The 16847-nt window shown below is 33.5% G+C and overlaps 3 protein-coding genes across 3 annotated transcripts in view; 2 read left to right on the forward strand and 1 right to left on the reverse strand.

Annotated features, from left to right (window-relative positions):
- LOC125058566 (Kv channel-interacting protein 1) overlaps positions 1 to 3556 on the forward strand; it is a 53689-nt gene extending 50133 nt beyond the window's left edge. Inside the window, exons 6-7 of the mRNA XM_047662670.1 lie at positions 298 to 458; positions 1086 to 3556. Coding sequence (XP_047518626.1) covers positions 298 to 426 — 129 coding nt within the window. The 3' untranslated portion in view covers positions 427 to 458; positions 1086 to 3556. The remainder of the gene's footprint in view (positions 1 to 297; positions 459 to 1085) is intronic.
- A 6274-nt stretch (positions 3557 to 9830) lies between these two features.
- On the forward strand, positions 9831 to 11318 carry LOC125058777. Its single transcript, XM_047662935.1, has 5 exons — positions 9831 to 10004; positions 10091 to 10151; positions 10278 to 10397; positions 10567 to 10676; positions 10863 to 11318. The coding sequence occupies exons 1-5, from the start codon at positions 9924 to 9926 to the stop codon at positions 10980 to 10982; spliced, it is 492 nt and encodes a 163-aa protein (XP_047518891.1). The 5' UTR covers positions 9831 to 9923; the 3' UTR covers positions 10983 to 11318.
- Positions 11319 to 13808: 2490 nt separating this feature from the next.
- LOC125058259 (putative U5 small nuclear ribonucleoprotein 200 kDa helicase) overlaps positions 13809 to 16847 on the reverse strand; it is a 49301-nt gene continuing 46262 nt past the window's right edge. The window contains exons 40-43 of the mRNA XM_047662297.1: positions 16555 to 16731; positions 15309 to 15443; positions 14657 to 14764; positions 13809 to 14098 (exon numbers count right to left, since the gene is read on the reverse strand). Coding sequence (XP_047518253.1) covers positions 13859 to 14098; positions 14657 to 14764; positions 15309 to 15443; positions 16555 to 16731 — 660 coding nt within the window. The 3' untranslated portion in view covers positions 13809 to 13858. The remainder of the gene's footprint in view (positions 14099 to 14656; positions 14765 to 15308; positions 15444 to 16554; positions 16732 to 16847) is intronic.

Raw genomic sequence — 16847 nt, forward strand, 5'->3', positions numbered from 1 at the left:
TCTCGCTCGCGCACGCTCGGCGCCGGCTATAATCACACTAATAATTATGTGTCACGGTGCGCGCGCATCGTAAAATTTCACTCTCATCAATTTATCATAACGCGCCTAAAGAAGTATAACTTCAAAAAATCTGTCAGGCTTTAAAATGAGTAAAATAGCTAAAATGGCCGGCAACGCACTCGCGAGTCCTCTGGCATTGAGATTTTCCACGTCCACTTAAAATCAGTAGCGTTTTCCCGTTTTCGCCCTTTTATATAAAGACATATTTGTTACTATTAAATATTTCCCGTTTTCCAGGTCGACCGCGTGTTCAGGAAGCTAGACCTAAACCAGGATGGAGTCATCACCATCGAGGAGTTCTTAGAGTCGTGTCTGAAGGATGACGTCATCACTCGGTCGCTACAGATGTTTGACACGGGGCTATGACGTCAAAGTGACACACCGCCGCCTAGCACTAGGTAATAAAAAAATCTTTGATTTCCACATACTACAAAAGTAGGGTAAAAAAATTGTCTCTGGTTTCCAGAAACTACAAAAGTAGGTTTAAAAATTGTTTTTAGTTTCCAGAAACTACAAAAATACGTTAAAAAAATTGTCTCTGATTTCCATAAACTACAAAAGTACGTTAAAAAATTGTATCTGGTTTCCAGAAACTACAAAAGTAGGTTTAAAAATTGTTTTTAGTTTCCAGAAACTACAAAAATACGTTAAAAAAATTGTCTCTGATTTCCATAAACTACAAAAGTACGTTAAAAAATTGTATCTGGTTTCCAGAAACTACAAAAGTAGGTTTAAATAAAATATTTTTATTTATTGTGTTAATACACTTTGAAATATAATACAATTGACATTATTACATAAAAAGGAGGGAAACTGGCGGCCTTATCGCTTTCGAGCGATCTCTTTCAGGCGACCACTGTAGCCACTAAACTTTTTTATTTCTTTTTATTGTCTATGTATCAATATTTATTTATTATTATTACTATGTAGGTTAAGAATGTTTCTAAATTGTTCTAAAATAGTTCGTCTTCTACGTTTTATTAAATTTCAATTGTCTTAAAGGATTACTGTATTTTTGATTACAGCAGATTGGTGCGTCACTGCGAGTGCAAGCACGGATGGCTACACAACATGGCGGCCGCATACCGTCTACGCATCACACAGTACGCGCAGTACATCGCTACAATAGAACGCTTCTATGTTCGTGTTCTACGTCCAAACATTCGTTCTGTACTCGTTTTACACTTCTAGATTTGTCTATTCTCTTTTCACCACAGATTAATACAACTTATAATTTTATACGACCACAGAGATTTGTTAGATTGAGTTAGATTATTAAAAATATTTCTAGGATGTTTCAAAGTAGATTGATTCACTTTATATAATATTGTTATATACAAAAGCTTCTATATACTTATCGAAACGCCTTATCAGCGCATTTATGACAAGTTACATAATTGTCTATGTATCGTATAGAAATCGTTCGGAAACGTAAATTTTAAAAATTAAGTCACCACCGACAACCTTCGGGCTCCATCAGAAGTAATAATGATGATGATTACTTCATAAGTCAAAGCTGAGAACCATCGCCATACCAACAAAAACGCGTCATAATTAATCTAATCATAGCAGCTATGATGCCACACAATCGTACTAATATGCCTGCGTCGGCTCTTAGAAATAATAGAATAACACATAACATATTTTATACATAGACCCCCTTATAGCCTATCAACCGCGATCGGGCAGATCTGTGGCTGAGAAGTTACCAGCAGCTATCGTCCCCTTTTCTAGGAAGGGACATTATGTATGGTAGATCTGGTTGACGTCACCCGACAAGCGACGACTACTCGGGAAATATCCTCATGATAGCGAGTCGGAAATCGCTAACAGACTATTTACAACATAAATTAATATTCCCTTAAGTAAGTTAATATATACATCAAGCGAGTGTCATTAACAATTGTATGATGTAGTATGTGCGTATTGCCAAATTATTGCCTTGTAAAAAAATTTTGATGAACACCGTAATTTTAAAACGTTCTGAAATCTTGCGAATAACTTAGACGTTGTTAAGTTATTTGTAATGTAATTATAAGAATTAGGATGTTCGTTGTATGTGGAGTTTTCTAAATAATAAAAACTTCACAGACCGGTATTTTTAGATTAGTATAGTGAGATAACTTGTCAAAAATTTTCGCGCGTTTTTTTGCGATAGACAACAACGTTATGATAGTCTGTGTTAGTGAATTTAAAATTAAATCATACTCGTTTACATCCAAGCATTGGTTTACAAAAAAAGATTATATATAAATTATAAAACAACATTGCTGGTTAAAATTCGAAGCGCATTTTAGAATAGTCCTTGTTTAATTCCGAGAAACAGGGTATTTTTTTGAAAATTGTCAAATTGAAATTTTGTATGCGTTTTCAAATTTTCCGACTTTCAGCTTACGTCCGACCTACCTCAAAGTCACCTACTTACACTTGATTCCTACATTCATTACCGCTAAGACGCTAAAACTACGAAAATCTAGCTATAAAGAAAACAGTAATGATCCACAAACAATTGTATAGCGAGTCAACAAAAAACACAATGAAATGGTGGACTTCATTCTGCTTTTTCTGTTCCGTGTAATAACACCACAGATTATATTGTTAATATCATAAGCTTGTCTGCCATCTCATTGTAATCTGTCTATTTTCATCACACTGTAAACACAATTGTATAGAAAGAGACGAAAGTATACTTTAGACTTAATTTGTATGAAAACAACAGAGCGTGTCGACAAATTTTCAAACAAAATTAGTTTTTGACTTTGTACATACACTACTGTTAAGGCGTCTTGTCAAGCCCTCAGGTTGGTTTATTTTTCATCTCATACGGTAATATTTTATTAAAAATACTTGTCTTATAAGCAGATTATATTATAGCCCCAATGCCACTATTAGAAATCTTATATCAATATTAATTTAAATACAAAAATTTATGAGTATTGGACGACGAAATCACCGGATCAGATATGTTTGTGGCACTTTAAATTTTCGACTATAAATATGTTAAATTTTCAGAAAACAATGTTATGTTTTAAAGTTTTATCTACTAAATTTATGTTCCTGTAAGTTAAGCTATTTTTGTAGAATTTTGTTGATATCTTCGCAAAGTTTATTGTAGTTTTGTAAGCATTTGAGTGAGATACATACATAGATTAGGGTGAGAGTCAGAAACGAGACTTGGCGCGAAAAACTCACGTATTTTAAAATATGATATACGCAAGCATGACAGCAAAACTGTGGTGAAAAATGACTCAGTGGATATTTTCAACAATAGAAAGAGACAGAGCGAGAGTGAAAGCTTCCTATTTTCATTTCCACATTACGAAGTTTCACTTCTTCCGCGCGGAGGGACTCCACGCACTAATCTTTTCACTCACGGACGTGATAAAGTCAGAATAAGTGCTTAGTCTCGTTTTTAACTCTCCCCCTAAAGCCTAAAGCTTAATTTCCATAAAATTTGTCAAGTTGACAAGCTGCTTGAGCACTGTCAAAATGTTAACATATATTGCTCGTTCAGACACGGCGGGAACCGCGCGATTTGAGAATCGCATGGAAATCGCGCGGGTCTTATTTGTATGAATTATTAAGTAATCGTTCAGACATACCCGCGCGGTTAATCAAACCGCACGGTTTCCGCAACCCAACCGCCAGAAAATAGAATCGCGATACTCCCGCGCGGTTCTATTACTATGAAGATCTTACTCAGCGTTCATAAGCATTGCGGGCACCGCGCGATTAACACGTCATAACAAGAGCACCGTGAGCTCGCTATCGCTTCGACACTGAGTTATTTATTGATGAAGTGGAGAGTTTTTCTTCTGGTAACACGCTTGCCCTCATATGTGTTTCAGAGCTTGAAATACCTTCCCTGATTAGTTCAATGAGTTCATCAAAAGATTTTATTGACATTCTCAAATAGTCAATAGTGTTACAAATTTACCATGTGTCAGTCGATCCTCTCTGAATCTGCCTTTTCTTTATCAACCACAGCCACGTTAGTTACTCTTCGACTTCCATCTTGAAACTGATCGCTAACTAACCGCCAATGTCTGAACAGTCGACATTTTTGCGGTTCAAACCGCACGATCTGACAATCGCGCTGTTCCCGCCGTGTCTTAACGAGCACATAAGACACAGTGATTGGACAGATTCAACTTAAAAATAAAAAGGAGGTTGTATTTTCGACAGAGAAAGTATGTTGACATATGACACAATGTTATTTGATAGATTGCTGTCAGATTCGTCTTAAAATATAAAGGAGGTTGTAATTTCTAATGTCAGAGATTTCTTTTTCAATTGTTCCCATTTAATTCAATGCGTGTGCGTGTTCCAAAACATATCTTGTGTTAATGTTCGTAAATGCAATTATTACCATATCATCATTATAAGTTTATTTATTTTAAGATTTCTCTTTAGTCGCTCCTCTAGCAATAAACGACAATTATTTTAGATTAGTCAAATGTACAATAATTTTACGTATAAATAAGGCGTGTAATTTTTTTTATTAAATTATAGCGTCAACATAAAAATTATTCAATACGTAAACATTTTCGAATGGTAAGAAGCTAAAGTTGGCGCGAATCTACGCAGATTTGAGAATGACATTACGCTTTCGTTTGTTTACGTGATGATTTGCACAGATAGTTGGCGGGTCTCGTGGACTTAAAATAAAACCGCGCGAACCTCCAATTACAGTTTTAAAATCACATTACCTAATTACACGTTTTATATTAAAATCTTTTGATTAGAAATATTTAGTAAACACATTTTTTAGCTTTTGCTTTAGGTACAAAACCTTAAAATTAAGACTGAGAAAGAAGAATCTAAATTCTCGGTTTTTAGTGACCTCTAGGCCTAGTGATGTCTAGCGTTAGTTTCTTGTTACACTTTAAAATATAATGTTCAAAAATAGTATTTGAAAAATAAATTTAGAGTCGATTTTCCCGCTTAAAACAACATAATACGTTGGTAAATCAAATATTTATTGTTATTACGAAATTCTATTTATACAATATACATGTCTACTCAAGGTTTTGCTCGCTACAAAAATCATAATCACAATAGAAAAGGGAAAGAAACGTAATAGAAATGTCTAGTCAATAATATCGTTTCTGTATATTAAAGAAAATATTAGACATAGTTTTGTTATTCATATGAAAAGTGGTGTGAAAATATGGTCAATTTTATAACCTTTTAAAAAGAAAACAGTTTGTGCATCTGTCAATGTCATAGGTAAATGTTTCCTAATCTGTGGACGGATTCAAGTAATAACATAATTATGTAATAAATAGGTTAAATGTTTAAATATTTTGCTATTTTAGAAATGTTTGTGATTTTTATTAGTTCATGTTTATTTTCCCGCCATTTTTTATGTGAAGATAATTTAGACTTTAAAGTGAAACATTCGACGAGCTCCTTGTTATTCTATATAAAATAAGAATTCTTACTATTGCTATTTTAATAAGTTAAATAAATCCGAATTAAGATATAATTAATTATAAACGTCCACCAAATTGTAAATGCTTTACAGCAATTATTATAATAATAAACAATTTAAAATGTCATAATAAATTATGTATTCGAAGCGATATTAAGAATTCTTTAAGGTATAAATTTATAATTATTGTAAATAATGTGTCGCTGTGTTGATTGAACACGTCCACGTTAAATATAGTAAAAAATTTCTTCATGTTTATATGTGTTTTATTTCCTGTGCGCCATCTTTTAATTTGACTGAATGGATCCACTATAATAGCGCGCGGCAAATTTGTTTACAAACATTTTGTGCAAAACAATAGCAGAACACGTACTAAGCGCGTAGCGCGTTCTGTCACCATCGGCAATGCTGTGTAACTTTTGTGCGCGCACAGAGTTGCAAGATTGTTCACTGAGAAGATTTTCTGTCAGTTGGCAATATGGACGGACAGGAAAACGTTTTGCTTTGTAATATATTCTTGATCATCACTTGGCATAGTGTGCGCACAATTAATTGTATTCGCTTTGGTGGGGGAAGCAAGACTGAGTTACTTGTACCGTGTGCGCGAACTTTGCTAAAATATTCGCGCACAATTTGTTATTGTGCGCTTGAGTGGTATGCTGTTTTCTTGAAGAACCCTAAGTCGAATTGGTTCGGAAATAAGTCAGTTAGCACACATAGTGTAAAACTGCCTTAAAGTACGCTCTGGGGGTCTAGCCATATCGGTGTCGAAAAGTATTCTACATACACTACCGCTTTTGCGTAATTGTATTGTCGAAAACGCTTCGTTCGTAGCCAAGAGGCATGTCGATACATTACCGCAAAGTCGACAGCGTAGATGCGAGCTGCTGTTCGTAGCACCTTATTCCGTCATATTGTCTCTGGATTAAATGTAATCCTAATGTTTACCAGGCCATAAAATTAAAAAAAAAAAAAAAAAAATCCTAATGTCACTTTTATAAACAAATAAAAGTTAAAACTTTACAATATTATTGTAAATTTGCAATTGGAAGCAAGGTCGGAACAATTTTCGATTTAAGTGGAATTTACAGAAGGTGCAAAGTAAATATATGAATTTTAATTGCATGTTTAAATTAATTATGGTTTGTTTCATGTTTTCTCAGAAATTTAAGGCTACAAATAAATACAATATTTTGAAATTGCATAATCGCGATATATAATAATTAGTAGTACTCATACTTTGATATTTTTAGGATTTGACCTCACAACTAATCTGCAAAATGAAGAAGCAACATATTTTGTTACCACTTAGAAGAAACAATAGAAATAGTACTGTGGATTGATAAATAAAGAGTGAAAATAAGGTTGACTAGAAGTTGATAAAAGTCCAAGGAATTAAAAAACAATAGAAAAAAAGCGTAGACTAGTGTGAACACTGAAATTAGAGTTTGATTTAAGCCTTTTTAATTAGGTTTGGTGTTTGTGCTTGAACATTTTTAATGTCAATTTGAAAGCAGATTTATAAATAAGTGTAGATTATATTAGTGATTTGCTACTAGTTTTAATTATCTCTGTTTATGTCCAACAAACAATTTCAGTTTAAATTAGAGTCATAAAGGTTGATTGTTTATAATAAATTTATACTTTTATTAAGTGAGAATTGAAAAGCAGCAAGTACTCAATGAAATGAAAAGAGAAATTTCTATTTTATAATTTTTATTAATCAAAAATTATAAAATAGAAATTTAGTCTGGTAATAATTTATAACCCTTAATCAACGTTTGATTCCATATTGATGCTCCAACATCTTAGATATAAATTTAAGTTTGAGGCTGATTTTAAGTTAATATTTATGTCAATTACCTTTTGGTTATATCAGTGATTTCCTACTAGTTAATAAGTAAATGCAAAATCTGTTTAAGTATGAATGAATAAACATTGTATGTTATGTATTTGTCAGTTTTATTTTTGGTAATTTATCTGTCTTCTTTAGTAGGAAAAGCTATTAAAGTGGTTAACAATATTAGTTTATTTTACGAGAATATACAGATAATGCATATATGAATGACCCATACCTACTTATAGTTAGGAATATTAAACAAACAGGTAGCAAAATAAAATGTTTCAGTTATGGTTATTTTTTATTAAAATAAGGCACCAAATATCTTCCTTAACATAATGCAGTCTACATAGAAAAATAAGCATATGTAACAACTTATTAAACAATACAGACATTACTACTGAACACACACAGGTGTACCAAATTCAATGCATTACTACCTAATGTAGATGTATTCAATTATTCATATTTATATATGTAGATAATTAACTAAAAAATGTAAGTGTTAATTTGCAGCAAAGTCAATATCTTGTTTGTGTGCTGTTATATACAAAAAATTGTTCGATTCATAAAACCTTATGTTAGATGTTGTGATGATTTCATAAAATTACTATGAATACATCCTGGGCGATTAAAAAAACAGTGATTGTTTCCTTAACACAACAATTGTAAATATTAATAATAGTTATTTTAAAGATATAATTCTTCCCAAAATCTACAAATCCAGTTTGTTTATAATAATATCTCATTAACATTCACACTGCTGAACTTATTAAGATTAAATGTGGAAGAACATAGTTTCAGTTACTGTTTCCTGTTCATGAGGTAATGTTACTTAACCAACCATTATTTCATACTCCACTTGTCTTATTTTTTACATTATTCATAAAATGCTTCATTCCCCATTATCAAATTCATTTTCAGGTACATAATATAACACTTAAATTAATTAAAAGATAAGACTTAAATAAAACTTGTCCATTTGTGGTTTTTTTTAATATTTTTAGTTGTCTTATTAGCTTCTCTTTTTCTGAAAAGAAAATATTTTAGTTAGTACTTTGATCAAATAGAAAACCGACAAACTAAACTGTAAGATCGGTCCAAGGTTTGTTTAATAGGTAACTTTAATATTAAAACTCTTTATTTAATTCTAAAACTTAAAAATATACTTAATTTGTCACTTTGCTGCTTATTGTCAATTCAAGTTTTTAATAACCAAACAATGTCAATAACTCCCAAGGTACTTGAATTCAAACTTCTCATTCATTAACAATATAATAATAACTTCTCTAGTATATTGACTTGGTAAATAATTAAAGAAAATATTTGCTTACCATTACTTAGTATTGCTCACTAGATTTTATATTTCCAAAGTTCATAAATTATAAATCCACTTTATTTGATTAATTTAAATCAATATTATATCATTATCAGCTTCTATTATAATTACAATAAATTATATTTAGAACTTCTAATTATGTTCATTAGTGACTGCTTTCTCATCTGAAATATACAAATAAAATGTACAATCACTTTACTTTGTGATTACATAATATATGCAATATTAAATGGTATATTATGTATTTTTCAATTTAAAGAACAATTTTATGAACTTACATGCAATATAAATACCTATCAATATAAGATATCCAATACAACTAGGTTTTACCTCTACTAATTTGCTGATTTTCTTGATATTTTCATATTTATCTGTGTCTATTATGTTATCCTCGCATTGATTCATAGAAAAACTAAAACTCTTAACTTAAAAATATTAACTCTAGTTAAAATTATTATAATTACACGAGAACGTTAAAAAAAGACAGATAACAAATTAAAACCATTTCGTTAAAACGTCCAAAATATGACATATTTTTACAACGGTAGCCATTAAAGATGGCAATACTTGTACAGAATTATTGCAAACAGCAGCTTTTGAGATCACGCTAAAACATGGCGGAGAAACGCCGTTTTTTCTACACTGCCGAAACATTAATTGGCCGTTGGCTACCGAATAGCGTAAGCGTTAATGTGTGTCTTTTCGTAGCACTGTCATGGCGTCGCTTATTGTATCCCGACTCACGCCTTTAGTGCCTAGGCTACCGACTGTCGACACGAGCTGTCATTTTCATACAAATTTAGTTTTCGACTTTCTACATACACTACTGTTAAGCCATCTTGGCTAGACCCCCAGTATGGACTATGGTACGACAGACTTCGAGGTGATACGGACGATATTTTATATTTTGCCTTGACGTCCAATAATGAAACTTAGCTGCAGGTATTAAAAAAGCTTTAGGTTTTCTGTACTACTTTATACAATATTTGATGGTGATACGATATAGATAAAAAGCGGGCCCCGCCGCTTATCCGAAAATATTTACAGGCCCAGTTTATTGTTAAGTCATATGATGTCAATGATTGTCAGATGTCAATTAAAATGAAATAAATTTATTGAATAAGGCAAAAACATCAATCTCTGGACTCTGACATCTGTTTACGTCAACCCAAGGTGTATTTGTTTTCGTAAAGTTATGAATACAATAATGAGAAATAATTCCTATTTAATAAGATAAGATCGTTTTTAAAATGTCGAAAATAGCAAATGTTGTTGATGGCGAAGCTTCTGAATCAGATTCTGAAGTTGAAATTGAAATAGGAAGATCTCCAGTAAGGTTTACCTTGTACTTAAATTTTTACATATTTGGTTTGTTACGGAATAACGTTTATTTCATGTCTTATTATTTATTTTATAGGATATATTACCGGCGACCAAAGGTTTTGTAATATCTGGTGAAGCGCCTGAATCTGATGATGGTATGACCAAATTTTAAAATCTTTGTACATGTTGAGTACAATATTTTATATTATTTCTGTGATTTTATTAACACTTTCTTAATTGGTCCTAACACCTAAAACAATTAAAATATGAAATTATTACAGAATCAAAGCTTCCTTCACCGTCATCTAGAATTGAGGTTGACTCGCCACTACATATATCTATGTATCCTCCAAAATCACCAACTAAGATAATGTACAAATCTCTACTTCATCAAAAGTTATGTAAGTATAAATTCCAAGTTACAAACTTGATTTTAAAACTCACCTATGAAATTGAATTTTAATAGTTAAGAAAAATATTAAACAACAATAAAATCTTGTGTTAAATTATACTTTAAGTTGAAATATTGACATGTTTTAACAAGCTTAAATACATCAAAATTTGTTTCAGGGGAGAGTAATGTATCATTTCGGGCATCCCTCGAAGGGCTAGTCGGACAGACAACCGAGTTAGCAGTTGATAAACTTACCAAGGCAGATAAAACATTACTTAATGTCCAGGTAAAAATGTTTCTTTTATCACATAAACATTTAACATTGGAGAATACAAAAAGCAAATGCCTTTTATACCTTCTCTTAGAAGTTCAACTTGATAAGTTTTAAGCTAACTAGTACTTTTCATATATTTGACTTTTACTTTAGTTTTGTCACTAGTTTCACACATGTAAATAGTAACGTCATTTTCAGGAAAGCATGAGAGCCACAAACGCATCCCTAGCATTAGCTAAAGCGAGATTAAAGCAAATACAAGCAGAGCTGGTCAAAGTTAACTGTAGTACTGCACTTCCCAATGTTAAAGCGAAATAGTGCCTACTATCAAGGATATATTTTTCATACATTCCCAAAGTGCTTTTTTGAGCAAGAATTTTTTATATAAAACTTATATACATATATCGTTACAAGGCTTTTAAACTGTAAATGGACCTTCCTAGTGTTAAATCTAGTTCTTAAGATTAAATTAAAATATCTAATTGGTTAATTGGTATACTATAAACACGAAGAAGAGAACACTTTATTTCGTCATTATGGGCTCTTTGCTACTCAGTAACTGAACCATAAATTTCACTACCAATTTTAAAATTAAAGGTGCGATTGTAAAGAAAAGAAAAGAATGTGACTGACCCCAGTTGATATATCTGCTATTAGTTATAATAATAATAATAATAAAGCCTTTATTTCGTTCCATACCATTTACATTTCATGCTAATACAACTAAACTAAAAATTTTGTGTTAATGTGGTTAGTAATACAGTATATGTAATATTATTTAGTAATTTAATATTGAAATAAATGTTAGAATTATTAGTACCATATTTTATTTTCCTAGGTATGGATCCCTTCTTGGGTATAGGCCTCCTCTAGCCGCGCTAATCCTAATATATCTATTTGAATATTTTTCAATGAGTGCACAAGTTCTATCAATTTTTCTGTTGATGCTAAAGTTCTCACGTTGTAAGTTCCAATTTTCAACACTCTTGTTTGTTTTTTTGTTTGTTGCTAGAGGGTTTTGGTCTGATTCCCCACGGGGACCAGCCGGATTGGGGAATGTTTTTCTAAATGTTTAACTTATCTTTTTATGTTCTTTTTTTATTGTTTATCCGGCTGTCGAGTTCCTATGTTTGTTTTGATGTGAGGGTAGGGGTGGTGAGAGAGTTACTTCTTCCTCGCATCATGTCAAAGGCGTTTGACCTGCTTGCTTTTGTTGTTGCTGTGGGTTGCAAATTGCTCTTTTGGGCGTATTTTGGTGGTGAAATTGACATAGAACGCTCGCGTTTGCGTTTCTCTTTTGTTTGTATGCTATCCCGTATGATGAGTTTGTCATATTTCAATACTGCATACTTTCCCTTCTGTCTTTCTTCTATCAACTGTTGTTGGAGTTCCCTTCTTTTAGTTAGTACATTTTTAGGATAGTCTTCATTTAAATAGATTCCGGGCAGCTTTTTCTTATTTCTCATGATTTGTTCTTTTTTCCAAGCATGTAAAAGAGAGATGATAACAGGTCTTGGTTTTTCGTTATCTACCCCCTTTTTTCCTAGGCGGTATATATTATTGATGTCGTTATGGCCGATATCTATATTTATTTTTGATCGAATCATTTCAGTGACTATTTCTATTAGATTTTGTTTTGAGATCTCTTCCTCTTTAAATCCAAAGGCTATAATATTATTTTTACGGTTTTCGCGCTCTAAATTATCAATTTTCTCGCGTAGGTTCTTGTTTTCGGATTTCAAGTCTGTTATTGCTTTTACTAAAGGGTTTAGTTTCTCCTCCATTTTTTGCATAATTAAATTCGATTGTTTTTGCATTTCTATCTTCATGTCATCAAAAAGTGCTATAAGATTATGATGATCCATTCTTTACGATCACGAATCGGAACTTAGTCGTTGGTAGCTTGTACTTTTTAATTATGGCCACAATTTGGTATATATCAATAGTGTCACTTTAACTAATATTGATTGTCAAAGTATTATGTCGGCTCAAATAACCTTCAAAGTTTCACGAGTTTAACACAAGATCTTAATGTTTAATGCGTCACTTCACACAATGTTTTATATTTAAAAGAAATGCCACTATTACTTTTAACCTATTTTGTGATAGTACACTACGTTTTTCCTAGTTTTTCTGTATTTTTGTTGAGTTTTCGTCTGGAGCGACCACCACCACGTGTGCGTGCTTTGACAGCCGGAACTAGACCCCTGCTATTAGTTACTATCCCTGAATTTGGTGTTACATTTGAAGTATGCTTTCAAGGGACATATTTGGTTGCTAAAACAAGATTATGAATAAAATCCACCGTATAGTGCCACATTCTTTTCTTGGCCGGCAGCTGAAATTGGTACTACCGTCGTCATTTTGGTGCATATAATAAATTCAACTAAAATATATTAATTTTTATTCCTTGCATTATTAATTATCGGATCAGATTGCTAGGTATCTTAAAATCTTTAATGATATTATATTAATAGCATTAACAAAACCTATAGTATCAGTTGTTGCTAAGTTTGTGTCACATTTATTTAAGCCTAGAACTGTATTTTCTAGATACTAGTATACATTGATTTATTAAGACGTTGAAATAAATTATTAAGTTAGCCTGTTTGACTTGAAATTATTCCCCTTGTAATGGTTATTATTCACTGGCAATACTAATATACATACCAGCGACGCTACTGGCCAAGAAAAGAATGTGGCACTTTACCTCTGTTAAATTATTAAGTGTGTAGTTTAGTTAAAATTTTAATAATTATATTAGTTTTGATGCAACCAAAAAAGTGATGTGCGCATTTTCAAATAAAATTAATATTGGAGCTACAACACTTTAAGCTCTGGGCCTCAGATTTCTGTTTCATGATCATTTGTCAATATAGGAAAGTAGGTGATCGGCCTCCTGCCACACATTTGACTTTTTGGGTCCTATAGCCGGTTTCCTCATGATGCTTTCCTTCATGCAAGCAAATGTTAAATGGGCTCATAGAAAGAAAGTCCATTGGTGCATAGCCGGGGATCGAACCTACGACTCAGGGATGAGAGCACGCTATAGCCGCTGCTTATCTTACAAATGGAATATTAAGCTTTCGTTTGAGTTTCAGCTCAAATATACCAAAAAACTAACATTGTAAATAAAAAATTGTAAAAATAAAACTTTATTTTTATTTTTTATTTAGCTCCATTTATTCCTTATTTTATTCCGAATCACTTGAATCCGACGCGGCCTCCTCCACGTGAACATTGAACTTGTATTCCTGATCAGCCCCCAAATATGCGTCTGACATGAAGTATAGTGTGTATGTGTGTGTGCCCGCACTCCCACACACAAAGTCCAGCCGAACATTCGCTGATCGACCGAGAGACACTCGTTTTATAGATAGAAGTGTGTTCGATTTCGGGTCACCTATGACTACCCACCAGCCCTCTTCGCGTTTCTATAAAAAAAAAAATATTGAAAATCAATCTCTTGACAGAGATTAAAACAGTCCTATTACATACATGTCAGGGCCTGATTGAGCCTTAGCAAAGCAAAAAATCGCAATTTTTTTAAATTAACTCAAAAATGTTACAAGTTCCCTTTAAATGTAAATAATAACAGGCGTTTTAAAAACGTGTTATTAAGAGTAATCTGTATAAGGGTAAAATAACTAAAAAGGCCAGCAACGCGCTAGCAAGCTCAGTGTTTGAGTGTCCATGGGCAGTATCGCTTCACGTCAAGTGAGCCTCCTACCCGTTTCGCCCCTATTCTATACAAAACATTAAACCATATAAAGGCCGGCAACGCACTCGCGAGCCCTCTGGCATTAAGTGTGCATAGGCTATATCGCTTAACATCAAGTGACCGTCCTGCCTGTTTGCCCCCTGTTCTATATGAAAAACTTCAACTTTCAAAGTCACGTGACAAAAAACGATGACGTAACACGTACATGTCACAAATAATAGACTAAATAGCCACTGACAGCTGTAATAAAACGTCAAATATTATTTTTTACCTGTGGGAAGAATGGCGCTATAACTGGTCCGATGACGTCATCCTCTCTCTCTAATGTCACTTCCACTATAATCGGTTTTCCCGCGCGAAGGCGTCTTTCATTTTGGACCTAATAAAAAAGTTTAAGGTTTCGTTATTTAGATTAAAATTATTAATTGACGTTTATATATCGACTTATAAATAAATCTATGAACGAGAAAATGACTAATTGTCACGTTACGCCTGGGCCGAGCGTAACATGACTCATTGTCACGTTCCACCTGAGCCGAGTGTAACAAAACTTACTATCGCGTTCCGCTTGAGCCGAGTGTAACAAGATTTACTATCACGTTCCGCCTGATCCGAGCGTAACATGACTCATTGTCACGTTCCACCTGAGCCGAGTGTAACAAAACTTACTATCGCGTTCCGCTTGAGCCGAGTGTAACAAGATTTACTATCACGTTCCGCCTGATCCGAGCGTAACATAACTAATTATCGCGTTCCACCTGGGCCGAGCGTAACATGACTAATTATCACGTCCCACCTGAGCCGAGCGTAACATGACTAATTATCGCGTTTCACCTGAGCCGAGCGTAACACGACTCATTGTCACGTTCCACCTGAGCCGAGCGTGCATGCTAGAGCGCGGGAATGTATTAATTAAATCTCACCTGATAATTCAACTCGACATTTGGATATCTATTACAGAATCTTGCAACGTCGGCCATTTCGCTCGCAGACAACTGTAATAGCTTCGCACGGGCGTTGTCTTCCAACTCCATAACGTCGAACACCGTTTCCACGCCCTTTAATAAAAATCTCAAGTTAATTTTCAAAATAAAAAAAAATATTGGTTGTTTGTAAAGTAGGTTTACGATCGAGATGTTTACGTGATAACGTCTTATTGGTGATATAAGTTTTTGGGAAGTAAGGAATTAATGAAGATAACAATTTTTTCAAATTTTAAATTACATCTATCGTTTTATTCACACTTTTGATGATAAATTTCGGGTGTAAAATGACAAGTTTACTTATTCGACTATGATATACATTTTTCTTCATACATTCACGGAATGACTGGCAGCGCTCGAGATGAGACGGGAGATCGGTCCGTCTCTCTCTCGTTATACCTGCGATCGCGCTCGTGAGGTTTTGGTGTGACACAAGTTTCTGAACATGTCACCCGACTAAAACGATTTTAAAGACGTTATCACGTCAAAAATAGCATTTCTTGTATCGCTTTACTTTCTCAATTTAATGTGTAATAATAATCCTACAAAAATTATATACAAAATATTAAGTAATTCGTCACACATACACACATAAACACGCACAGACACAACAATATTTTACAAGGGTAGGCCGTTATAGCAATTCTTTAATACATATATTTATAATATATTAATAACTGAAACTTCTTTGTAAATGAATTATTACCAGGGTAAAAGCCGCAATAGATGATCATGTACCAGTATATAATCACTCCATGTATTTGTATATCTATATTCACACTAATTACACACTGTATACGTGCTAATGATAATATAAATAAATAGAAAATCTGCGTTTACTGCACCAGACTTTATGCGACAGAATTGCCATCTAAAGTTATAATATGTAACTACTAAACGAATACATCAACCAATAGCGTGTATTTTTCTCGATCTCCCTTACTCTCTCTCTTCCACCTCTAACTCCATGGCTATTTGGTTCATGCTACGTTCGTCCCTTCTCACTCTCTCTCAATCGGTCTCAATCGCTCTCTCCCTTTTCTTCAACAAAAACGCTGCACATCTTCGTGACGTGCCGTAAAATTTTTACCCTCATGCGCCTAAAGTAGTTTCGCTTCAAAAAACCATTGAAGACATCTACAGCGTTTTCTATGCGATCCATTAGCTCGTAACAATTTCGTCATACCTTTTCAGCACAGCGCTGGACGATGGCCGGTGTGAAATGGGGCAATTGTCGCAAATACGAGTCCTTGGCCCACATGGCCTGGGTCACCATTTGGGCCAACTCCATGGCGGCCACCGCTGGGGACAACCATCCGCTGCTGGACACCACATCCACGCACGCTTGGATAAGTCGAATGGCCTGGAATAATAATGGAAATATAGAGATTTTAGGGGCAAGGGGGTCCAAAGAGTGACCGAGTGAACTAACGATTTGTTAGTGAGAACTAAGAAATTAAAGACAGCACGAATAAGTTT

The sequence above is a fragment of the Pieris napi genome, chromosome 18 (genome assembly GCF_905475465.1).
Source record: "Pieris napi chromosome 18, ilPieNapi1.2, whole genome shotgun sequence".
Taxonomy (NCBI): domain Eukaryota; kingdom Metazoa; phylum Arthropoda; class Insecta; order Lepidoptera; family Pieridae; genus Pieris; species Pieris napi.

Bases quoted from the DNA above. Each gene is read 5' to 3' on its own strand.
- LOC125058777 (XM_047662935.1), top strand. From the start codon at position 9,924: ATGTCGAAAATAGCAAATGTTGTTGATGGCGAAGCTTCTGAATCAGAT. The intron at 10,005-10,090 runs GTAAGGTTTACC...TTTATTTTATAG, and splicing joins TTGAAATAGGAAGATCTCCA to GATATATTACCGGCGACCAA. The intron at 10,152-10,277 runs GTATGACCAAAT...AAATTATTACAG, and splicing joins AGCGCCTGAATCTGATGATG to AATCAAAGCTTCCTTCACCG.